This window comes from Lutra lutra, chromosome 10 (assembly GCF_902655055.1).
Source record: "Lutra lutra chromosome 10, mLutLut1.2, whole genome shotgun sequence".
Lineage (NCBI taxonomy): Eukaryota > Metazoa > Chordata > Mammalia > Carnivora > Mustelidae > Lutra > Lutra lutra.
In genome coordinates this window covers 17,233,473-17,259,033 of record NC_062287.1, presented here as the reverse complement: position 1 = coordinate 17,259,033, position 25,561 = coordinate 17,233,473, and the positions used below count along the sequence as shown (strand labels likewise).

General features: G+C 46.4%; 1 protein-coding gene across 2 annotated transcripts in view; it reads right to left on the bottom strand.

Annotated features, from left to right (window-relative positions):
• The window catches only part of SORL1 (sortilin related receptor 1), a 153,009-nt gene that overhangs the window by 73,376 nt on the left and 54,072 nt on the right, over nt 1–25,561 (bottom strand). For both annotated transcript variants that reach the window (XM_047690800.1, XM_047690801.1), the window contains exons 10-14: nt 23,619–23,736; nt 23,327–23,400; nt 13,737–13,825; nt 4,346–4,524; nt 2,865–3,051 (exon numbers count right to left, since the gene is read on the bottom strand). In XM_047690800.1, coding sequence (XP_047546756.1) covers nt 2,865–3,051; nt 4,346–4,524; nt 13,737–13,825; nt 23,327–23,400; nt 23,619–23,736 — 647 coding nt within the window. The remainder of the gene's footprint in view (nt 1–2,864; nt 3,052–4,345; nt 4,525–13,736; nt 13,826–23,326; nt 23,401–23,618; nt 23,737–25,561) is intronic.

The following is a 25,561-nucleotide window of genomic DNA, read 5'->3' as shown; positions in this document are numbered from 1 at the left end:
TTCTAATTCAGATGGATTTTCCATATTGATGTGCTCTATTCAAAAGACTTCATTTACTCTGTTCAGTCCAACGAATATATTTTAACACCTTCTCCATGAATGATCAACAGGTACAAGGCTAAATGTTGTTTATTGTGTCATAATCCACATTTAGCAATTTGTAGGAATATTTCAGAAGGGAGAATTTTATTGCTGTAGGCAATAATTAGGTAATTTTTACCGAATGGCTGCTTAAAATCTTTTTGGGGGCCAGCTGGAGCTTTAGCTAATTACTTATTTGCCTCCAACGCCAAAGCACCTGTTCTCAGGAAGGTTTCCTCAATCTGTAGGTCATGACCTAACAGGCCGTGAACAGACACTCACTGGAGGGTTAAGGGCGGCTTCTGAAAGAGACTCCCTCTGAAATCAGGGAATATATGGGCCAGGTGCTGGGCTTCCCGGATAGGCCAGAAAGGACCATCAGTAGCAACCAGACTTTCCAATGCAGCTGTCCCTCAGGAGCTGAACTAACGCACAGAGACTAGAAGCTCCCTCATTCTCACTCCCCCACCCCCGCTGTTGACTTTCAGACCATCTCCTTCCTCAATGCCACAGTCCAGGGTCACCAAACATTTCTAAGAGCCACACCGTCCAGCCAGCTCCTTTCTAGCAACTACACAAACACAGGCCTTGGTTCATCATCCTCACGATCTCATTTGGCCAAAAGCCCAACTCCGTGAGGGACAAGGGCAGCTGGTTTTCCTGGTCTGTAAGAAAGACTCGGCACCTAGTGGGTTTCCGTGAGGTTGCTGGGGAGAGCCTGCAGGCCAGTGGGAGCCAGGCCGGTTTACCAGGAAGGCACACCAGCCTCTGGTTTTGGTTTGTTGATGTTTTGGTAGAAGAGGGGCCAATTTCAGAGAAAAACCACAGTAGTGGTCATTAAGAAAAAAACCCAAAGAATTGTTAGATTTTCTCGCATGTTTGTTTTTTTTTTTAAAGATTTTATTTATTCGACAGAGAGAGATCACAAGCAGGCAGAGAGGCAGGCAGAGAGAGAGAGAGGAGGAAGCAGGCTCCCTGCTGAGCAGAGAGCCCGATGCGGGACTCGATCCCAGGACCCTGAGATCATGACCTGAGCCGAAGGCAGCGGCTTAACCCACTGAGCCACCCAGGCGCCCCTCGCATGTTTTTTTACTTCATTTTGTTTTGAAGTAGTTAATGGGGATACGAGAGGGAAGAAGAGAGCACTGTGACTTCTTCCATCAAGGGCTTTGCAGTCAGGGGGACATCGGGCCAGCAAAAGCGCTCTGATTAGAATTACAATTTGAAAGTATCAAAGGGAGAGCGGAAGGCAGCACAGGGCAAGAAGGGCACTCGACTGACACCTCTGGGGACATTAAACAGCTCCGTGGTTTTGCAATGGAAGGGTCTGTGCTATAATCTTGGAACCACAGAGCTTCCAAAAGCAATGCACGTCTTGTAGCATCTAAAACCCTGCTGTTCGAAGGATGAGTCTATAGACAAGCAGCACCAGGATCAGCCGGAGCCTGGCAGAGCTACAGACCCCCAGAATGAGAGACTCAGAGCTGGCATTTTCACAAGATCCCAGGTGTGGTACATGCGCACTCGGGTTTCAGAGGCACTGGTCTAGGGCAGGAGCTGGCAAACCCGGCTGGCTGTTCTCACAGAGAAAACTTTATGGGGCCATAGCCATGGCCCTAATCACCACCTGTGGCTGGTTCCGTGCTACCACGAGCAATCGTGGAGCTGCTCACAGCGACCATAGGGCCTCCAAAGCCAAGGCCCTGGTCCAAGCTCTGGACCAGAACATACTCAGAGGCTTCTGGCTTTCGTCAAGATAAGGGTGGCTTTCGTCAAGATAAGGGTGGCTTTCCCAAAGCAAACTTCAGTTTTCTTGTGCCTTGGCAACTACTGAGAAATGAGTTCCGTGCTTAGGTTGATACCCAGGCTCTACTGAGGGCCCTGCCTCGCCTGGGGTGATTGCATGCAGATTAGAGACTCAAAGTCCTGCCTCGGGGCTCCGAGACCCTATGTGCTTTCGGGCTAGAATTTCCTTGTCAAGCTAAGCTCTGTCCTGATCACCAACTCTCTTCAAAAGCCTTCAAAGACCCCCGCCTGCTTACAGAATAAGGCTCCCGGATCAGCCTCAGCTCCACTCCCTGACCTAACTTTGTACCTCCAAGGCATCCAAGCCAAACTGCCGATGACTTCCCCACCTCTGCCCCTCCCCATGGCTGCCGCATCTCAGACTGCCCCTGTCCACAGATCCAGATGCTTCCTTAAGGCCCACCTCAAACAGTGCAGCCCCCCCCAAACCTCCCAATTTGCCTGCAACACATCAGTCTCCTCCTTCCTGCCGATGACCACAATAAAAACACCCATTCCTCCTCCAAGGCGCCGGTGGCTTTCGCCCTCTGACCATGTTATTTGTGCACCTGTGGCTTCTTCTGCTTTCTCCTTTCTCAGCCGTGCTTGGGTACCCTGCTCCAGGACGGAGGGATATACAAATATGTATGTACTGACATCCCCTCGCTTCTGCAGAATAGGGCCCCTAAGGAAAAGGAGTGATCTACAGTGGAATTTTGAAGCTGCCCTCATAGGAATACATCCCAGGGTGATCTCTTCCTAAATCAGCTACCACAGCTTCCCCAGGGGTGACACCTCTCCCTCATTTCATAGCTGTAAGAACGAAATGGAATAAACTAGGTAGAAAGTGCCTAGCACATAAAAAAAATGCTTCATAAATGCTGACTTCCTATGATCTGCCTTCTTTTGCTCAGGGGAAGGGACCACCTAGCCTGGCGGGCCACACTGCTGGCTGAGGAAGTCACAACCCAAGCCCGGGTCAGCAAAGAAGAACCAACCACTCATAGTCCTCTCTCGTGCAAGAGCAGTTGGACACGACCACAGGCCGGTCGAAGTCTTCTCCGTTAAAGCACGTGGCGTGGGGAGTCCTCCGCTTGAAAACGGTCTTGTGTCCTAGCAAACACTCGTTGCCCCGCTCATCCGATGGCGACCAGAGCTTGTAGTCATTCTCTGTGCAGGGAACCCCTGGGAAAAGGAAACACAGCAGGAAGCCTTTGAGGGAGACCTACGCACGCGGGCTTTCCCGTTCTTCCCAGCCCTCTGGCCCCGAGACCCTGCGTCTGGCGCATCCCGCTGCTTGGCAGGCACACGGGCCTCTGGCGCTATCCCAGGCCTCGAATCTGCTTGCTCTGAGGCCGGGAGGCACCCACGCCAATGGACATGGTGCCTCCTGAAACACAGATGCTCTTCTGAGAAAGCTGGGAAGAAGCAAGCCCCAGTTTGGCACCATCTAAACTTCTGAAATATTTTAGCAGATTCTGCAGTTGCCTCCAGAAGTACGTATCGAGGGGCCTGTCCCCCAGGGAGTTAGGGTCAGGCTGGATCCTGGAGAGACAGATGGTGTCCTTCGGAAGTATGGTTCCCTGCCCACCTCTGGAGGGATGGGGGCGCGGGGGGCAGGGTGGGCGCGCCCGGAAGCAATGACCCGAGAGAGCAATAGACAATTTGCTGTCACTACTGGGAAGGTAGAGAGTCTTCACGGAAGGAGGCGTTGAAATGGTGAATCAGCCTGGGTGATCCCTCAGCCTACCCACGCTCACTTGGAATCTAGGTAGAGTGGTTCCCACAGGAATCCAAGTATGCCTATGTCTACAGTGGTCCTCCCCGTCTTCTTTACAGGTGTGTCTTCCCACAGATGACAGGCTGCCTGGAACCGGTGCAAAGCTGTCAGCTCGTCACCATTCCCATCAGCGAGGACTTTCTAAACCCCCGCTGTAAGGCTCCCCAGCTGATCAGCGGGTGGAAAACACACGCGCGGGACAGGTTCCTATTTCCGAGGACCTTATCATCTAGTTGATGGGGGAAGATGCAAACAGGGCGACACACACAAGTGCAGAATTCAGGGCGTGAGGTGTAGGCTTATGCTCTGGACCCAGAGACGAGGGGAAAGGTCCCCTGGTGGGACTATTAGCAGCCAAGTGCACTGGATCCTGAAACAGGGGAAGGACTTCAACCAGCGGAAACTGAATGGGGAGCAAGGGGGACACTTCGGTGAGTTGGAAGGATGAGAGCCCAGACAGGAGAAGGAGGAAAGAGCAGGGCTGCAGGGAGGACGGGGGAGGAAGGAAGATGCGGAGTCGCACCTCTCCTCCGTCCTCCCAAGAATGGCCCGAGTCGCTGTCTTCACATGTCCCCGTCACTCGGCGTGCACGTGTGCTGCTGCCTGCATGGCTACAAACTCCGCGCGGTACAGAGGGCCTACGCGGATGCTCGGATCAGCGAATGTTTCCACGAAAAGGCCAAGGAGGCAGCGGCTTACCCAAGGCATTCGTGGCGTTGACCTGGAGGATCAGCCAGCTGTGGGCGCTCTCCTTGTTGGAGCCGAAGATGGTGAAGACGGTGCTCTTCTCGCCGGGTTCCGTGAGGAGCCCGTACACGAACACCGGCCTCTCGGAGAAGATGAACGTTTTCCAGGTCTCCCCTTCATTGGTGCTGTATCTGTCCACAGACGAGGAAGAGGATCCCTGCAGTTAGTCTCTAGGGCAAAGGCTCGGTTCCCAGAGAAGATTCACTGGGGCGGGCGGGGTGGGGTGTTGGTGGGGCGTTGGTGGGGCTCCCTGGAGAAATGGCTGAAGCAGGGAACGTTCATGGTTAAGGGAGAAAGCAAGGAAGTGCTCAGGGACTAATGGGGTTGGTGCAAAAGGACAGAGCAGCCAGCGATGGGCTCTCCGGCTGGCCAGTTTGGGACAATTTGAACATAGAAAGAAAAATGATGGGAACAGATTTTGCACTAAGTAAAAATAGGGTATGGGTCTCTGAATGATCCTAAAAGAGACAGAGAAGGGAAGGAGGGAAACGTTTTTCTCACATTACAATACATTATAATACCCGATCTAGGCTGGAAACAATGACAGCAGGAGAAAAACAACCATCCCATCACCCACGCTCTAATAACCGAGCCGGGCCACATGACCACTGGACGTTAAGGCCACGGGGGGGAAAGAGTGCTGGGGACCAGGGTGCTCACATGGTCTAAAGCTACCGACCCCCAGAGGAATCACTCTCTACCGATGGGGAAATGCAATTCCACAGAGGACCAGAGCCAGAGCCTTCACCAGACGCAGCACCACAGACAATGGGACAACCTGACTTTACAGGCCTCCTGGATAAAACACTGCGAATATCACATCCGCTACCTGCTAGCCTGTACCACCGGACAAGTCCAGCATGGGCAACATGCTATGTGGTGACTGGTCTGGATTCTTCCAAAGCCAAAGTGAGGCCATGAAAAAGTTAACAAACCAACAAAAGAAGGCAGGAGGCTTGTTACAGAGACTGAAGAGGTGTTAATGGCCACAGGCAGTGTGTCAACCCTGACTGAACCCTGGACTGGGTGCGGGGTGGGGGGCGCTGAGGTCAGTACATACACATAAATAGAGTGGATAAGGGAGACTGAGCTCCCATTATTAGGTGGGATAACGGCATTCTGATTGCAGAGGAAAATGCCCTTATTTATTGGAGATACATGCTTTCAGTATTTAGCTGTGAAGGGGCGTGTCAGCTCCAACTTGCTTTCCCGTGACTCGGTGAAGAAGGACAGGCAGACGGAAAGACAGGCAGACAGGACGAACACGTAACTGACAGAAGGAAAGCAGGCTGGCGGAACGTTAACCGTTGATTCTGAGCGAACGTATGCTGAGTGTTCTTTACACAATTCTTGCGCCTTTCCCTGCGGCCTGACAAATTTTTAAGTTGGAGGAAAAAAATATGTGCAGAGAAAAGTCTCCAAGGAAGACTACCTCAGAACGAGAAAGCAAGCTCTTGAAAAAAACCGGCACTGAAAAACCTGTGCTGACTTTATATTATCTTTTGTATTGAAGGGGAGGAGGAAGAGGGGAAAATCTGCCTAACACTTGCTTCATCACCCAGAACCCTGGCGACTTGCTCAGCCTGAGAAAGCACTCAGGGAGAGCTTCCTTTAGGACCTAGAGCTCTAGCTCTAATGAAACGCAAAACTTCTTCCTTTCACCTTTCCCATATATTTGAGATTTTAGGTTGACCCCTCATCCTTGACATAAATCTTTTCACAACGTCATGTGATCCAAACACTTCCTCCCCAGTTGAGATTACTAAAATGGGTACTTCGGCAAGAGGCTGCAGGTTCAAAGCGGAAAGGGCGAGGCTACAAGGCCACAAAAATCATGAATGTCAGGGAGGACCAAGGGACTCCTCTACAGATCCGTAAAGAGGACAGATTCTCCTCTGGTGGAAACACTTCTGGTTGAGGCTAATTTTGAAACCTATCCGGGGATAAGTGAGCTAGTTCACTTGCCTGGTACCAGTGTGACGAGCTAAGGGCGAAGTACCACTTTTAGAGCAAAACAAACCAGCAGCATCGGTCAGTCCGTTATCCAGACAGGATGGGAGCTGTCCATCTGCTCTGCGATAATGCCAGAATGCCATCTATTTGCACATTGCTTAGTTAATGCAATTTAAGAGCTCTTCAAACTCCAGATAACCACAGGAAGCCAAGCATCCCGTTTCTTGAGAGGTTCCCAGAGGCCTCTGGGAGGACGCTTGAATGAGGCGAAGAAACAGGTGCATAGCCAAGCACAGCCCTGTATTCGAGAAGGAACTGTGCATTCAGAAAACGATGCTTGTTCAGAATTTCGGGAAGGGGCAGGTCACATTACCACTGCAACAGTTTGGGGGATCATCTACTCTGCACCAAGTTCTGACCCCTAGAGGAGGACTTGTTTTGATGACCTGAAAATGACAAAAACTTTAGGAGAAAACAAACCCACATCATGTCTGTGCTCCTATAATCATGAAAGACCATACAGAGCCCCAACTTTTAGGAATGGAGGATTCAAAACATTCAGATAAAAATGCAGTCATAAACGCCATGGTCAAAAACTCTCAAGAGGATGGGAAGGTCATTTAATAGAAAAATGTAAGATAACATAAACAGAACCCAACATGCACTAAGCAAGGGTAGTGTTGCTAGGAACTCAGCTGAGGAGTATCTGTGTGGCTAGCTGTCCAGAAAGGTCCTTGATGAACTCAGATTTTTGAACAGCATGTTCACGACGAGGAAAGAGTCTTATAAGCAAAGGCAAAAAGGTCAAAAGCAGTAGTGATTTGCTAGTTAATTCCAGCTATAAAATTCTTACACCAAGTGATCTGTGGGAACAGTGGCCAAACAAATTCAAAGTGAGTCAAATTATAAAAATAAGTGGTAGATTAGTGGGTCAGCAGGATGATGGGTTGGTTGTCTGGTAAATTCTACAAAGAATTACCAAAAAGTCTATAAAGAACTAGAAAGAATCATCCTTCTGATGCTCAATGGTATAAAGAGTAATAATAGGGAAAAAAAAAAGGCGGAACCACTCAATTTCTATTTTGGTTGTGTCTTTATCAAGAAAAATGATCTTCAAACTGGACAAGATAGAAAAAAAATTAAGAAAAAACTAGGGACATTAAAAGAAAATAAGCACAAAGAGAGCACATTCTAGGGAATGGAAAGTCTTAAAAATACGACTGCGGAGTTCCTTCTAAGAATCTCTGACAGAATCATGGAGGACAGACAGAGATCTCTCAAAGCCCAGAAGAGGAAGAGTAGCTTTACTCCCATAAAGAAGAAAAAGTGGTTTCAGCTGGGGTGCCAGGATGGCTCAGTCATTAAGCATCTGCCTTCGAATCAGGTCATGATCCCAGGGTCCCGTGATCGAGCCCCACATCGGGCTCCCTGCTTGGCAGGAAGCCTGCTTCTCCATCTCCCACTCTCCCTGCTTGTGTTCTGCTCTCGATATCTCTCTGTCAAGTAAATAAATAAATAAAATCTTTAAAAAAAAAAAAAAAAGGATGGCTGATCTGATGGGTCTTAGAACAGAAGGCAGTCCGTCAGGGTTGGGACTCCCAAAGTTTCACACAAGAGTCACAACAAACGAATCCCATTTTTCATTTTTCATGGTGATCCTTGATTGGAAGAAGAGGGCAATAATACAAAATATTCTTTTTTCATTAAGGATCTCTGTGGGCCACACAGCTAGATAAAATTCACTGCTGGTGAAACAAATCCCAAGCGTGCTGATTGTTGACATACGGTGTGACTTCAACCCAAAAGAAGACCTCCTTCCCACACAGCTTGACGCCTTAGTCAAAGATATGAATCACACCACAGTCAGTCAATCTATCAGATTCGCAAAGCAGACAAGGCTAATGGCACCAATGATGCAGTTCAGGCCCAAACAGGGTTCAAACTGCTTTCATTACATCGAAAGGAGAAGTGAAAATGAGAATGAAGTTCCACATGTTGTTTCAAACACCGACCTGCTCAGATACAGGATGGAGAACATCTGGTCTTTAATAAAATTCATAAGGAAAAAGGGATCTCCATGTTTTGTAGTTAAACCAAACTTGAGCTACTGGTACAAGTCACAGCGGAGATAGAATCTCAAAAACACGCTGAGCAAAAGAAGCCAAATGCAAACACAGCAAATTCTGGAAAAGGCAGAACCAACGTATGCGGTAAAAATATAATCACACCATCAGTTGCCTCTAACTGGGGTGGGGCAGGGGCGGGGGTGTTGGCTGGGAAGGGGCACGCAGGTCTTTTCTGGGGTGACAGAAATTCTCTGCATCTTGACAAGTGCCCTCCAGAACGGATTAACGGGTGTCTTTACAATCCAAGCATCTCATGGTGTGTAAATGGAAACCTCAATTTTTTTAAAAAAGTAATTCAGTAGAAGCTAAAATGCTGGGGAGGCTGTCAGAAATATAATCAGTCTTGGGGGTTCACAGGCAGGAACTGAGCATTCTGAGCCCCGTCAATGTGAATCCTTGTACGCTGCTGGGGTCAGCTGCTGGGGTCAGACCCGGGCCCCACACGTGAAGGTGCTGACGTGGGGAGGTGACCTAAAGGATACGCAGACGGTGGAAAGTCACGGCACCGGAGGAAAGGAAGCAGAGCCGTCTGCCGCGGAATGGGAGACACGTGAGAGGGATGAGGAGGGATGAATTCCTTTTACTCATGAAGGACTAGATCAATAAACAAGTGACAGAACGAAGAAACAGCCAACAAGCTGTCCCAAAGTGAAACAAAATCCCCTCTGGTCTGGCCACTCCCCACCACTGCAAGCGTCCAGGCAAAGACCGGCGGATCTTCCATCGCAGACGTCAAGGGAAGACGCACACAGGGCCTGGGAGGCCAGAGCGGATGACGGGGCGTGCGTGGATTCCCGCTGGACCTCTCCCCGTGCACAGCCCAGGGCAGTCCGGTCCGACCCGTCCGAAGCCACATGCCTCCGCGGGCCCTTCAGGGCCTGCTGCTTTCCCCCGCTCCTCCAGGAGGGGCCTGCCCGGCTACAGCAGAGCTGTCCTGCAGACTCTGCCCCCAAAACGCTTAGTCCCCCAACCCCCAGCTTCCGTTCTCACCTCCAGTCTTGCTTCTTTTAGATGTATCCGCCTCAGCTTGCCAGGGCCCAAGCTCTGTAACGCAGCTCTAGCTGTGTCATTCCCCTACTGAAAATCCTAGAGGGACACGATCACTTCAACAGCCAAGTCTGATCTCTCCAGTGCAGTACACACAGGCCTCGAGCTCCCGGCCCTTACCTACAGTTCCAGGCCCCTACCTACACCTCCCTCAATCCCCGCCTCTCACCGCCTCTTCCCTGCAATCTGCATTCCATCTTACTAAAGCCTTACACCTTCCATGCTGATGCTTGCTGGGCCTTCTTTGCCCAAGGTCTTTCTAACTCTGAAATGGCACTCCAACCTTGCTCAAGCTCCCTCTTCCCCCTCCCTCCTCCTCCTGGCTGTGCTCGCACAGCCCCCTGTGCTCCCTATACCTTACATTCCACTCTGTTTTCATGGCGTGATTTTGCAAGCATATCCTCCTAGACTGCAATGGGGCAGCAACACACCCACTTACTCACTTTTCTGCCCCTGGCACCTGGCACCTTTCCTGGCACACAGAAGGGTAAGTGTTAATTAACATTTGCTAAAGGAGATGAAATGAACAGCACTGTATTTTTTTCAACCCCTTCACTGAGTCTCACTTTAAAAGGTGGTAATGCCCGCTCCACTGTAACCCAAAGGCCAGAGAAACCAAGTGAGGGTGGAAATGTCACAGGCGGGGATGGTTTGGCAAGTGTCCCCCTGAGTGTTACCAGTGGCATCAGGAGCTGCCACCCCACGTGCAGGTGAACTGCCACCTCCCACATTCTGGAACCCGGAGGTTGCTTCCGCAACTCAGGTCCTGAAAAAACAGCTGCTGGGTGTAATCCTTGCACGACCTTTTAGGGACTCCTAGAGGAAAGACCTATGAAATCAGAAATCTCCCACAGGGAAAGAGGCTGTTGGGCAAGTCCGAAATATTATTAGTAACTACCAAGGACAGCATTTTGCTGACAGGTAAACCAGCAAGAAGAAATGGAAATTGATCTCTTTCATGATCAAGCCCATGAATTTGTGTTAATGAACTTGTGCTTGGGTCTTTTTTTTTTTTTTGGCCAAAGTTCAAGAACACAGCAGCCCCTTCTCTGAAGGACACAGGCATTATACACAAGAAAAACCTGCCTCCCCTGAGCAGGTTCACTGTGACAGCGTGCTGATCGAATGAATATGTGAATCCCCAGAACGGGTTCTTATTTACTCATTTCAGACATGTAGACACAGGAGCAAAACAAAGCATTCCACTTCTTGCTCTCGATTTCAATTAGCAGTAACAAAGGTAACAGCCTCAGTGGAGAGTCGAGGCAGAAGCCGAGACAATTAACAGTCAACTCTTCATTATCTGGGCTAATCGGGGAAAGAAAGACATGAATAATGGAAAGGTAACAACAATCGAAATGAAACAAAACAAAAACCTCACTCTTGCGTTAAGCAATGTTCCAACCTCTGTCCCTACTAAAACTCTTATGGGGATTCCTGATGTTATCCCGCGTGGCCTTCCTCCCTAAGAGTCTGGGTCAGAACACTTCATTTCAGAAAAAGCCCTTCCACTGGCCTCTCTCTCCAGCTGGCTCAGAAACTTAACAGACCCACGGGGGGCAGGGGCAGCCCCTGATGGACACCTGACTCACCTTTGCACACGCGGTACCTAGAACAATGGCTACACTAGATGGAGCAAAATGCTGGTTCATTGTCCATGTTCATTGCTGTCATTGACCTGAGATAACATCTAACAGAAATAAGCCCAAGTTCCAGCTTGGGCCCTACCGACTGACAAGTCACGTTATTTCCTCTTGTGAAAACAGAGGAAGGTGGACTGGGCCAGCCCCAGTGCCTCCAGGGAAGGGCACACATCCAGGGGGGTCCCTTTTCCTACCTGAGCTCCAGAGACTGTCATTTACACAGAGGATGGCAGGAGGGGTCCCCTCAGAGCAATGCACCTGTCACACAACCACACCTATTCTGGTTTTATAAATCAATAAAAAAAAATATGCAACCTTGGAAGAATGAGTGTGGATAACTGACTGATCAAGCATTTACAAAGTGCCTGTGAGCCTGTCCAGAATAGAAATACTATTCAAAAGACCTTGCCAATGAGTTGAAGAATTCAGGCGTATAATGAAATGGTAACTAATGTTAAGAAGTCCATATGTGATCAATGCCCAATTAATGAGCCCACCAATAAATGCCGTGAGACTCCAGGAGAGACATCACTGCCCTAGCTTGGCAACAGAAATCCTTCCTCTGTCCATGCTACGCTCTCAGAGTAAGTCATCGCTGTGGTCTGAGACTAGGCACTAGCTACAGTATTATTTCCTGCTTGTCTTCGGATGAAGCTGATAGCACACAGCGACAGATCAAAAGAAGAGCAGCAGGAGAAGCAGCAAAAAAAACCCAAGAGCAACCTACTGAGTGAGTGCCAGGTGGCTACACAGATTGAGGCCAAGCTTGGACTGATACTTGGGACACATGCACCTGTCAACAGGAGGCCAGAACATATCCTCCTACTTGCAGGCGCTCTATGTGAACCATATGCACAGACACCTCCAAATAACCTACAGAAGTAGAAGGGGGCTGCAGTGCCCATAATCCTCGAGCCCACCAACCCCGCGGTCATTTTTTGTGTCCGGGGAGGGCACAGTAATTTTCTGGCGGTGGGGTTTATTTTCCAGGTCACATTTTGCTCCATCTAGTGTAGCCATGACGCTGCGTTTCCCTGAGCCCATATGCACCGACAGATGGTGTCAGAGGACTAGAATCATGCTAACTACTTCGGGGGAGCCGGCTTGGAATGCAAATGCCATCTGCAGAGAAGTTAAACAGGGAACCTCAGAAACGGACTCTACGATCGGGCGGCCACGCGGAGCATGACACGTATGCTGCCCAGGAAGCCGAACCGTGTCCCCTGCTGTCGTCCTCACACAGCCGAGTCCCCACCATCACACGGCTGACTTGTGCATCTTACCCCTGAAGGATGGGTTCCTGACAAGGGAGGGGACAGATCGTCTTTATTTCTTTACATATGCACTCCCCAGCACAATTCGTGCTTGCTAAACATGTGAGATGGGAATTGATAAATTAATGTGTAAATCGATATATGGCAGCAGAGCGGGCAAAGCACAGTGCTTTGTGACTATCCTCCTCCGACCGAACACCAGTGGGAATGTGGATACAGCACCGTGTACAACAGGATTGGCCTCTGGCTCTTGGCCCTAAGAGCAGCTGCTGACCAGCACAGCACAGAGCTGAGATCAGCCAGACACCATGCTTTGCTTCCGTCTGCCTGAGGCCAGCCTACTCAGCACAGGTCAAATTCACCACGCGGGAAACCAGAGGCTAAGATCTCTCTTTTCAAACCGCCCACCTCTCTCTTGCTGCTGGCTCTGCTTCTAAAAGCAGCAAAGGAAGAGAAGGCTTTCTTCTTTGCATGAAACAAGACCATTGCTGAGGCCTCCCTGTCCTCCTTTGGCAACACATCTCATGGGTTCAGGGCAAATACGGGGAGAAGGGAGGGCCAGTCTGCCCTGATGTACCATTAACAAAATTAACTTTGGTCCTAGTTCAGACAAAAATAAAGAACTGGTTCTGATAACATTAGATCAAGTAAGCAGAGGTTACAGACTCTCAACATTCTTGCTTTTCAGAGCAATACAGTGGCAAAGAGTACAGAATGTGATTTAACGTCACTAACAAATGGGGGCATCTTCGGCCAGTTGACTTGACCTTGCTGAGTCTCAGTTTCTTCATTTGTAAAACGAAGCAGTTAACCCCAAACGTCCCTTCCAGGTCTGTTGGTATGAATCCCCAAAGCAAATGTGTCAACAGCAAAAGTCACTGGTTACCAAGTAGGGTACATTCTGAAATAATTACTCAGGTATTATTATTATTTATTTTTCTTTCCTGTTTCTATTATCACTCCTTCTAGGTCACACACCAAGCAAAGATAGACAACTTGACATCTCTAGTTAATTTTTTAGTCATCATGATTTTATATTTCTATATATATGAATTTATATCAATATATAATATATAAATATAAATATATGAATTTATATTTCTATAAAGCTGTATTTGCCAGAATCAATAAAATGGTATCCTTTGTTCCTCCTTGAGATAGGAGGGACAGATTATTATCCCTCTGCTATAGATGAGGAAAGTTGAAATAATTTGCTGAGGTCAATCTACTTATACTCACAGACTTACATCTGGGAGAGTGGTGTGATGTCAGGAGAAAAAGTTTCATCAGAGACACTTACTTCAGCTCATTGGTTTCCATGCCCTGGGCGATGGCCATGATGATGCCGCCATGATCTCCCCAAGTATAGTAGTGAGGTCCAGGAAGTGCCTGAAGAGGAAAAGCCAGTGCTGATGCCACTGCTCTGGAGTGAGCGGGCAGAAACCATGCACACCCCACGGGCACACACACGCACAGACACACACAGAAGCACATGGCCGTGATGCCAACCACTTGAATACAACATTTCAGTTTCCAGAGCACATTCACATCCATTCCCTCCTTTGCTCCACACAGCGGTGAGGACAGGACAGCGACTTCTCACAAACCCCAATTCTTCCCCCAAATGAAGAAACAAAGGTTGGTATTAAAGCGGCTGACTGCAAACAGCAAGGCGAGGAGTCAAGCCCTGATCTCTGGCCCTCCCCCGTGAGAGTTTACAATTCAACTGGAGTTTCTACCATGAGTGTACAAACCCACAGCAGCCCATCCTTCCTGCCGATTACAAGAAAAAAACTTGGAACAAAATACAAAAAAGGGCTGCCCAAGGATGCTGAAAAGGAAACAAAATCAGGCGGTCTATGGCAAGGACTTCAAACCTGAGGAGTCACCACGAGGCTGGGGTTTCCTGGTGTGGTTTTGTCCCAAGGGAAAGTCCCAGTCCTGGAACACCTCAGTCCCAGGTGGATGGCCGCAGCATCACCAGAAACCATTTGTGCAGGCCGGGAAGAATGTGGTTGAAACGCCAGCAGGGAGAGAATCAAACAAATAAATCCTCTGTGTATGAACTCACACAACACTCATCCTAACCCCTAACCATACGTGTATGGAGCAGACTGAAACCAACACAGCAAAGGGTTAGTGAACACAATGGAGAGTTGCACTGTCACCCTGAGAATGCAGGAAGAAACCCACGGTCTGAACCTAAGCAGATTCGCTCCACGCTAAAACGAAAATATCCACACCTTCCAGAAGACTGTATTCCATGCATGTCATTCACATGTCCAAGAGACAACCCAAAATAACTCAACACAGACAGCTGCCAACGAATCGTGTCCAGTTCTCAAGGGAAAAGGCAATCAACAGGTGTCAACCTCACCAAGATGGCTCAAATGCTGGAATTACCAAAGACTTGAAATTATTGATCATAACTGTGTCTCATGGAGTAAAGGAAAACACACTTGAAATGAACAAAAGACAAGGATTCTTCCCAGAGAAGTGGAAGCTATCCTTTAAGAAAAGAATTTTAGAACAGAAAAATATAACATGTGACATTAAGAAATTCATGAATGAGCTCAACAACTGAATGGAAATGACAGAGGAACTGGTAAACACGGTGAGAAATATAGAATGGAGAAATTACCCATTCCAAAGAACACTCAAAAAAGAATGAAGAGGGGAAAAAGTCCCAAAGACTGGGAGGATAATAATAAAGGGTCCAGTGTGTATGACTGGAGTCCAAGAAGAACAGGAAAAAGGGACCAGAGCAGGAAAAAAAAAAATTTTTTTTGAAGAAATAACGGCTGAAAATTTGCCAAATTTGGTAAAAAGACATACATTTATAGATTCAAGATCAGCATACCCAAACAGGATAAACACAAAGAAAACCACACCTAGATACATCACAGCAAAACTGCTGAACACCAAAGATAAGGAAAAAGCTCCTGAAGCCTTTAGACAAAATGACAGATTGCGTGCAAGACAGTGATGACTGAAATGACTCTAGATTTCTCATCACAAACCAGAGAGGCAAGACGGCTGTAGCACATCTTTAAAGCACTGAGAGAAAATCGCCATCAAACCAGAATTCTATATCCAACGAACATGTCTTCTGGGAAGGAAGGGGAAAAAAAGAGATTCTCAAATGAGGGAAAAACCAAGAAAATGTGTATGGTAGATAGGCCCAAGAAGAAACAGTAAAGGAATTTCTTAAGGCCGTAGGGAAACTTACCAGGGGGATACAGGGATTCTCGGGAATGAAGGAAGAACAAAAGAAATATCTGGGTAAATATAAAAAATTCCTTCTTTCACCTTAAATTCTCTAAAACTGATATAATAATGTAAAGCAAAATGAAAGCAAGAACATTGTCTTATAGGTTTTTTAATGGACTTCAATGAGATACACAGGCAACAATAACAGAAATGTCAGGGAAAGAGAAAAGGGATGTACATGCTTGCACGGTTTCTAAATTTTATGTGAAGGGCAACATTATATTAAGAGCAATATTAATTTTAAAAAGACTATGAAAGATTAAATATACATGTTGTAATCCTTACAGCAACCACTGAAAGAAATATAATAAAAAAAAACAGTCTCTAAATAAAAGTAAAATGCCAAAGCCATCTAAATGATATAGAAAAGTCAGTAAAGGAAGAACAGAGGGATAAAAAACAAAGATCATACGTACATACATAAAACCTTGGACCTAAATCCAATCATACCAATAATTATGTTAAATGCTAATGGTCCAGGCATTTCAGTTAAAAAACAAAGCCTTGAAGAATGGATAAAAAAGCAAAACCATCCTATATGCTGCCTGTAAGAAACGCTTCAGATACAGACACCAGTGAGCACAAAGTAAAAGCATGGTAAGAGATACACTACTGAAACAGTAAACATAAACGGTTGGAATGATTATTTCAATACTAGATAAAACAGACTTCAAGACAAAGGTTATCACCATTGATAGAGAGGGCTATTTCATAACAATAAACGGGACAAGAACAGAAAAGATAATTATAGAATGTGCATGTACTGAATCAGAGCCTCAAAATACAAAAGATAAAATTGAGGAGATTTAAAGAAAAACTTGGCAATTCCACATAGTTGGAGATTTCACCATGGTTCTCTTAGCAATTACCAGAACTAGCCAAAAAAAAGAAAAAGAAAAAGAAAGAACATAAAAGATCTGAACAGCAGCCTATCAACCACCTTCATAGAAATAACACCTTCATGTAACTAACATCTGACAACAGCAGAATACACATTCCTTCCTAATGCATATGATGGATGCAAGATAGGCCACATATTAGATCCCAAAGTAAGTCCCAATAAATTTAAAGGGATCAAAATCACACAAAGTATATTCTCACACTACAAGGCAATTAAATTAGAAATCAAACATGTACGATATCTAGGAAATTTCAAGTATCTGAAAACTAAACAACCCTTTTCTAAATAACTTATCAAAGACAAAAAGCAGAAGGGATATTTTGAAGTAATAAAAACATTCTGGAATTAGAGGTGATGGTTGCACATCACATCACTTGTGAATATAGCAAAACCCCACCAAACTGTACACTTTAAAGTGGTGAATTTTATGGTATGTGATTTACATCTCAACTTCAAAGGGGGACATAAGGAATATTCTGAACTGAATGACAAAAAAAAATACAACATCTCTAAATTTGTGACAGTAGCCAATGCAGGATTTAGAGAAAACTTAACAGCTTTAAATGCTTCTATTAGGGAAAAAAACATCTAAAAATCAATGACCTAAAGTTATACCTTAAAAAAAGCTACAAAAAGAAAAGCAAATGAAATCCAAATAAGGGAAAATACTAAAGAGAAAAAATCAACAAAATAGAAGACAAGCCAAACAAAGCCATAAGCACGTTCTTTGAAAAGATCAGTAATATTGACAAACCACTAACTAAACTATTAAGCAAAATGGGAAAAACCCCACAAATCCTCAATATCAGGAATAGAAACAGGTGAGCACCACAGACCCTGGAGACATTAAGCCAACAAATTCAATGACTCTGATGAAACTCACTAAAACTGACGCAAGTAGCAGAAAATCTAAACCATTTTCTAGCAACCAGAGACACTGAATTTTTTCTAACCACATTCCCAAAAAGAAGACTCCGGGTTCAGATAGTTTCAATGGTGAGTTATTCAAGAAAGAAAAATCACCCCATTTTTAGATGAAAGAGGAGTCACTGTTCAACTTGTTCAATGACACCAGCCCAACCCTAACACCAAAACTTGAAAAAGACATTATCCCCACCCAAAAAAAAAAACAAAAAACCAGGCCAATCTCTCTCATGAATAATGTAAAAATCCTTAACAAACTATTAGACACTCAAACCTAACATTGTATAGAAAGGATAATAGATCATAAATAAACAGGGTCTGTCCCAGTAATTCAAGGTTCATATAACTGTCAAGAATCAATCAATATAACATACCACAACATACATGTAACATACCGTATCACCTATGTGATAGGAAAAGAAATATGTATTTTGGTCTTGGGTCCCAGCTTCCAGTCAGAGCTCCTAAAAACCCCTGCAACCATCTCCTGACTGATGGGGGTGATGTATGATGTGGGTCTTACACAGGAACTTCTATATCGTTGAGAACTTCCAGGAAGATAGCAGAGTCTTTGGTTGTAAGGAGGCAACTCTTGGTGGACTCCTGGACAGTACAGGCACTGGCCACCAGAAAGACAAAGCATGACTAGAAGCTTGAAACTTCCAGCCCTGCCTCAACCCCCAGGGAAAAGACAGGGGCTGGAGACGGAGTTAATAATCAATCATGCCTTTGTGATGAAGCCTCCATTAAAAAAAAAAAAAATCCCTAAACTGCGGCATTCAGAGAGCTCCCAGGTGGGCAAATACGTCCACAAGCTGGGAGGTTGGCACATCGCAACGCCATGGGGGACAGAAGCTCCCGTACTTAGGATCTTTCCAGACCTTGCCCAATGGACCTCTCCATCCAGGTGCAGCCTTTGTAATATCCTTATAATCAATTGGATGTAAATAAGTATTTCCCGAGTTCTGTCAGCCATTCCAGCAAATTCCTGAGCCCAAGAAGGGGGGTCAGGGGAGCACCCTATTTATAAGCTGGTCAGTCAGAAATATGGGTGACAACTTGGGACTTGCAGTGAGCATGTGAAGTGAGTGGGGGGCAGTCTTGTGAGCCTGAGCCCCTCACTTGTGGGGTCTGTGCTAACTCCAGCCAGCTAGTGTCATGACTGAAATACAGGACATCCGGTTGGTGTCCAGAGAACTGGAGAATTGCTCACTGTGAGGGGAACCTCCCCTAGCATTTGGTATCAAGAGTAAAGGAAAAGAGGGGTTTTTTACACTATATTACATATTGCCATATTATTACATATTAGGGAAGAGAAGAAAAGGAAGAGAGAGAAAGAAACAAAAGACATAAAGATCAAAAAGGAAGAAATAAAACAGGTCCCTATGTGCAGACAGATGATTATCATCTCTTAAACAGAATCTACAAAACTACTACTAACACTAACGAATTATTTTAGCAAGGCTGTAGAATACAAGGTTAATCGATAAAAATCAATGGTATTCCTATATCCTATAATAAAAATTAGGATGTAAACTTGAAAAAAACTGTATTTACAATAATACCGAAAATTTGTAAAATATCTAGCAATAAAACTAACCTACAAGGTATATATATAAGGTATATACAAGGCCTCCCACATTGAAATCTAAAAAATATTGCTCAGTGAGATTTAAAAAGAAATGAAAAGAGGCGCCTGGATGGCTCAGTGGTTTAAAGCTTCTGTCTTCGGCTCAGGTCATGATCCCAGGGTCCTGGGATCGAGCTCCGCATCGGGCTCTCTGCTCAGCGGGGAGCCTGCTTCCCACCCCCCCCCCCGCCACCGCTCTGCCTGCCCCTCTGCCTACTTATGAACTCTGTCCAATAAATAAAATCTTTAAAAATTTTTTTAAAAATAAAAAGAAATGAAGAAACATAGTACATTCACAGATCAGAACACTAAATAGTGCTAAGAGGTCAATTATCCCCAAATTGATCTATAAATTCAATGCAATCCAAGCCAAAATCACAGCAGGTTTTGCAGAAGTTGACCAGCGGATTCTAAAATGTTGTAGAAATACAAAGGATCTAGAATAGTCAAAGAAATTTTTAAGAAGAACAAAGTTCAGAGGCGCCTGGATGGCTCATCTGTTAAACTAACGACTCTTGGTTTCGTTTCAGATAGTGATCTCAGGGTCATGAGACTGAGGCCCAGGTTGGGCTCTGGGCTTAGGTCAGAGTCTCCCTGGACTATCTCTCTCTCTCTGCCCCTCCCACACACACGCCCCCACTCACCCCACACCTCACCCCCCACCTCACCCCCCACCCCGCTCGCTCACTCTCACTCTCTCTCTCCTTCTAAAATAAATAAATCTTAAAAAAAAAAAAAAGAAAGAAAGAAAGAAGAACAACAAAGTTGGAAGACTTACGCACTTGATCCCAACACTTACTGTTAAGTCTCCCATAATCAGGACAGTTTGGTACAAGTGAAAGGACAGACATGCAGATAAATGGAACAGATGAGAAAGTCTACCAAGTTCTGAAACAGACCCATGCATAGACGACCAGTTGATTTTCAAACAGACATGAAGTCAATGCGAGGGGAGAAAGAAGTCTTTCTCAGTAAGTGGGGCTGGATCCCTGAATCTCCACAAGGAAAAATGAGTGGCAAACCCTCCCATCGCACCAGATATCAAGATTAATTCAAATGGATCATAACCCTAAACTACAGCCTTACACTATGAAATTTAGGGGTAAATCTTTGCAAAAGGGACAAACATTTCTCAGAACAACAAAGAGCATAACATCCAGAGGAAAAGTCCTGCTAAATCAGACCTCAGCAAAATTTAAAACATTTGCTCTTTGAAAAACACCATTAAGAAAAATTTTTTTTAAAAAGCAAGCCACAGACTAAGGAAGATACTCATGACACACATATCAAACGAAAGACTTAACTTTACATTTTTCAAAAAAACATCCTACACATCCATAAGAAGGCAAACAACTCAATTTTTTAAAATAAGTATAAGATTTGAACAGACACTTCACAAAATGATTTTTAAATGCCCAATGGGCACGTGAGAAGAAGCTCAAAGTCATCAGTCACCAAGGAAATGCCAATTAAAACCATAATGAGACACCACTGTGTACTCATTAAAACGTCTAAAATTAAAAAGAGTGACCATACCAAGTGCCAGTGTGGACCTGAGGCGATTAGAAGTCTCAGACAACACTGAGACAGCCCCCACTTTGGACAAAAATTTGGTCATTCCTTAAAAAAAGTTAAACACAGACCCATCAAGCTGCCCATCATTCCACTCTGAGGTATTTACCCAAAAGGAATACAAATGTGCATCTATCTAAAAAAAATATATATATATAATTAAGTGTTTATAATAGCTATACTTATAATCAGCAAACACTGTAATGTCCACCAACAGATGAATGGATAAGTGAATTGTGGAATATCCCTACAATGGGATACAAATCTACGATAAAATAGGAAAGAACCACTGATACATGAAACAACACGAATGGGCCTCAAAATCATCATGATGAGTGTCAGAAGCCAAGCAAAAAACCAGCATATTATGAGTCCATTTACATAAAATTCTAGGAAATGCCAACTAACCATTGGGCAGGGATGAGGTAAAGAGAAGGATGGATTACGGGGGGGGACGAAGATGCTTTGGGGAGTGATGGACATGCTTGTTGTCTTCATTGTGGTGTTGGTGATGGTGCAGCAATGGTGACCAACTCTGATGAAACTGTACACTCAAAATATGCAGGGGCCTCCATAAAGTTGTTAAGGAAGGAAAGCATAGAAAAGGAAGTCAAGATCGGAGAATTTGCACAAGTCTTTAGTAGCAGAGGAGGAACAAGTCTTCTAGTCACTGATTTTCTAGACAGCTCTATCCACCACATCCTACCTCACCCTTCCCTGTCTTTGTCCCTCACACCCCAGGCTGTCCCTCTCACGTGATAACTGCTGCCCAAGGGAACTCAGATGCTCACTCACACAGACATGATCTCAGCCTTCTCCCCTACTTCGGTCTCTGCTCTTTGCAAAACTAAGGTCCCTTGTGCAATGGCTGCTTCCCGGCAAGGCGTGAAGCAGGCCAGGCAGGAGGCACGGGCAGCTGCCCCGGTGTGAGCCAGACGATACCACTTCACCAGAGGAGGAACAAGACCCTGCTTTCTCCCCAGAAGGAAATCACTTGCAGATGTTCAAATCCCAGATTACACCACCATCAGAAGGTCCAAACAAACCACAAGCCTGGTCGCTGAGGAGAGAACACCCAATTTCAAAAGGAATGTCTGGCTCCAGTGAAGAGGAGAACAGCTGCTTAATTCTTCCCACGGGGGCAGAGCAAGAGTGCTCCCCAAACTCCAAACCGTTCACCCTTTAGGACTACCGGGCCTTCACCTCGTCTTACATCCAAACATGTGATCATGGTCTCCACCTTACCGGCCAGTTGTTCATGTAGGCACACCTGCAAGCTCTGGGTCCCGGATCACTCGGCCTCAGGGATGGGAGGCCCTACCTACCTCACAGAGATAAGATGTGATGGGTCCCTGCCAACCACACAGAGCCAAATGAATGCTGGGTATCACCAATGCTTTACATAGGACAGATTTAAATACAAACGTGTATATATTGCGTTCCCAAAAGGAAGCACCATGAGGGGCCCCTGGGTGGCTCAGTCGGTTAAGCAGCTGCCTTTGGCTCAGGTCACGATCCCAGAGTCCTGGGATCGAGCCCCACGTCAGGCTCCCTGCTCAAAGGGGAGCCTGCTTCTCCCTCTGCCTGCCTCATGCTCTCTCTCTCTCTCCCAATAAATAAATTTAAAAATCTTAAAGAAGGAAGGAAGGAGGAAGGAAGGAAGGAAGGGGCATCAAGAGGCTGGCTGGGTCTTCTGAGAACCACATCCCTCCCGCCATCATGCTCCACCTACACAAGGTGCTCAATTAAATTCTTATCCTATGATCTGTTGAGTTTTCCTGCTGGCTCCCCACACGGGCAGCAGAGCCCCGCTAAAAGCAACCCCCCCAAATGAGACCAGCTGTAGTTCCCTTGGCCCTCGTAAATCATGAGAGGCTGGTGAAAGTTTTGTTTTGTTTTGTTTTGTTTACAAGTTTGGCAATCCTCTAACGCCCAAGGCCGAGTTAGCATTCCGGGACCACAGGACTAGCTCTGCTCTCAGAACTGGTATCAGCAGTGCCTACGGACCCGAAGCAGCTCTGCAGACGTTTTCAGGCAGAAATGGTCTTTTTCCACAGCGCAGAGTGAAATGGAAGGGCCTGCCCGGCACAGCCCACTGAGGAGAGGCCTGACATCGATTTCGTTACGATGCAACAACAAATGGCCAGTTTCACGCCAGATGCCAGTACAAGCCCACAGCCATTTGCTGATAGATTCTGCAAATATTTACGCAGTGCCCCCTCCCTGCCAGGCACTGCTCGGTTCTAGGGGTGAAGAAGTTAAGCAGAGAGACAGTGCTTTGTCCCCTCGGGGCATTTAGTTAAATTTACAGTCGTGAGGGCAAGAGAAGGTCTGTTTTTGATTAAAGAAATATTTCTGGCAACATCACGAGCCCATATTACAAGGTGTGAACACAAGATCAGTGCAGCTGACGCACTCGTGTGGCTCTGGGTACCATCCTTTAATTTTACAGTCACACTTGGCGCCGCTGGCCTCCCCATGGGCCACACGTGATCCTGAAAGGTGGAGGCACGGCCATGATCTCCGACAAACCAGAACCCGGGCTGGCGGCTGGGGGCGGTGGTGGGGTGGGGGGCGGGGGTGGGAAGCTGACCTCTCGCCACCGGGCTCCTGCGCTGCTAGAAACATACACGTTCGTCTTGCTTGCCAAGTTCTTTCCCACCGAACCTGAAAGGCAAGAGGAGTAATGACCTTCCACTTCAAGAAAAGGTCGGATACTCACCCTGCCAGACCAGAACTGCCAGTCACATTTAGCAACTACAGATGTCTCAGAACATCACAAACGGCGTGGCCACGGCAGAGGTCAGCGGTCCCCGTGTACTGTACTCAGCTGCGTGTCCCCAAAGAGCTTAAGACCGCAGCGGCGACAAGCGTCGCGGACTTACCAGTGGCGATGATGAGACCGGGAGCAGACTCCTTGGACAGGATGGGCATCCTTCGGAGCTGGAGGTTGAGCAGCTGACTGAGCCGCTGGGCCAGGTGCAGGGAACAGCCCTGGGCGAGCTACGGGACACAAGTGCCAGGCACCGTCAGTGTGGGATAGGAGGCCTCCAGCTCCCTCAAAACACAGGCCTGGGTGCAGACCATGCAGCCACACACACAGAAAGGAAATCTGGCTCAGAGGAACCCAGACGCAGAGCCCAGCTGGCCCCTCACTACCTCTCTCAGGTGGATATGATTATCTGATTCACAAAAAGGCCTCTCCTTGAAGAAAAGAGAAAAATACGAGTAAAAAAAATCCTCCTGAGACTCTCAGAGAACAGCAATTAGAAATCAGTGCCAACGCAAGTCGATCGAAAGTGATCCCTCCCTCTGTTTTACCCCAGAGATACTCTCGCGTGACTCGGCACGAAAAAGAAATGAAATGCTTTCGTGGGACTTATTTCCTAAGTCCGTAGAGATACATTTCAAATAGGACGTAAGCAATGCCATTAGAGGAAAAACCAAGAATCAGAAATCATTAAGTCTCCATGATAAGCTCCCAGATGTACCACATGAGAGCTACAGACACCGAAGGATCCACATTAAAACAGATTTAAAGTAGTGAGCATTTGTACAGGGCACCAGCTCTGCTGTGTCCACTGCAAAACAAGTCATTCGAACGGGCCGCTTACATTCGGATTTTAATAGTTCTGCAAACAACACCGTTTGCCGTGTGGTCACTCCTGATCGTCCTGGCCAGAAAGTCGTTGTCAAGTGTTATTCAACCTCGTCTGGTGTGCTTACGTGAGCAGGTAAAAATAGACACGGTTTTGCTACATATACTCATTTTTATAACAAAAGGATCTCTCTAGCAAATGTCCATCTTGCTAGGATCACAGTTTGATGTGAGCAAATGAGGAAGGTTGGATCTCAAGGAAATTATCTGTCAACCAACCTGTTCTTTCACCATCTAAAATCACAGGTAGAAGCTAAGAGCTCACCAACTGCTGTACAGCTCATAAATAGGTCAGTCAGGGAATAAGCGGGGTTTTAATAATGCCATTAATTCTACTTAACTAGGGCTCAGACCCCAACAGCACGCTGAAAAGCAGGCCACCCCCATCCACACAGGCCCGTGCAGAGCTCCTAAAATCTAGAAGCCGCTCCAGAATAAAGCAGCACCTGTGTAGTTGTCTCTTTCTACTCATACCCTGCCTCTTTCCAAAGTTAGACTTGATGTACAAAGTCGGCACCTGTTGCGAAATCGGCAAGAGTAATCAAGAAATCCAAAGAGACAAGAGTCTCCAAGAAAACTTTCCCCAGTGGCCAGAGCTACAGCATACAGTACAGTTAACACACTTCATCATGGGCAAACAAGACTGAAAAACTCCAAAGATCAGGTAACCGTCTAATTAAATGTTACAGTTTTCCCAAAATTACTACTACATGATTTTTTTTTTTTTCTGAGTTCCTTCTGCCTACCTACATTACTTATTCCAGATCCCTGAAGTGAGGCAAAAAGGGAAGTGTGGGGCATCATATAAAGCCAAGGAACTCAGTCCACAGAATGTTCTTCCGAGGGAAAAGAACAGAGCTGCTGAGGCGAGCAGGAACACTTACTGAGGCCAAATAATACATTGTAGTATTCCCAGCTTTTCAGATGGAGCCACAGATTGGGAAAACTATAGAACCCTAAATTATATTCAGGAAGGCACTTTTTTTTAAAAGTACCACAGAGGGGTGCCTGGGTGGCTCAGTGGGTTAAGCCGCTGCCTTCGGCTCAGGTCATGATCTCGGAGTCCTGGGATCGAGCCCCGCATCGGGCTCTCTGCTCAGCAGGGAGCCTGCTTCCTCCTCTCTCTCTGCCTGCCTCTCTGCCTGCTTGTGACCTCTCTGTCAAATAAAT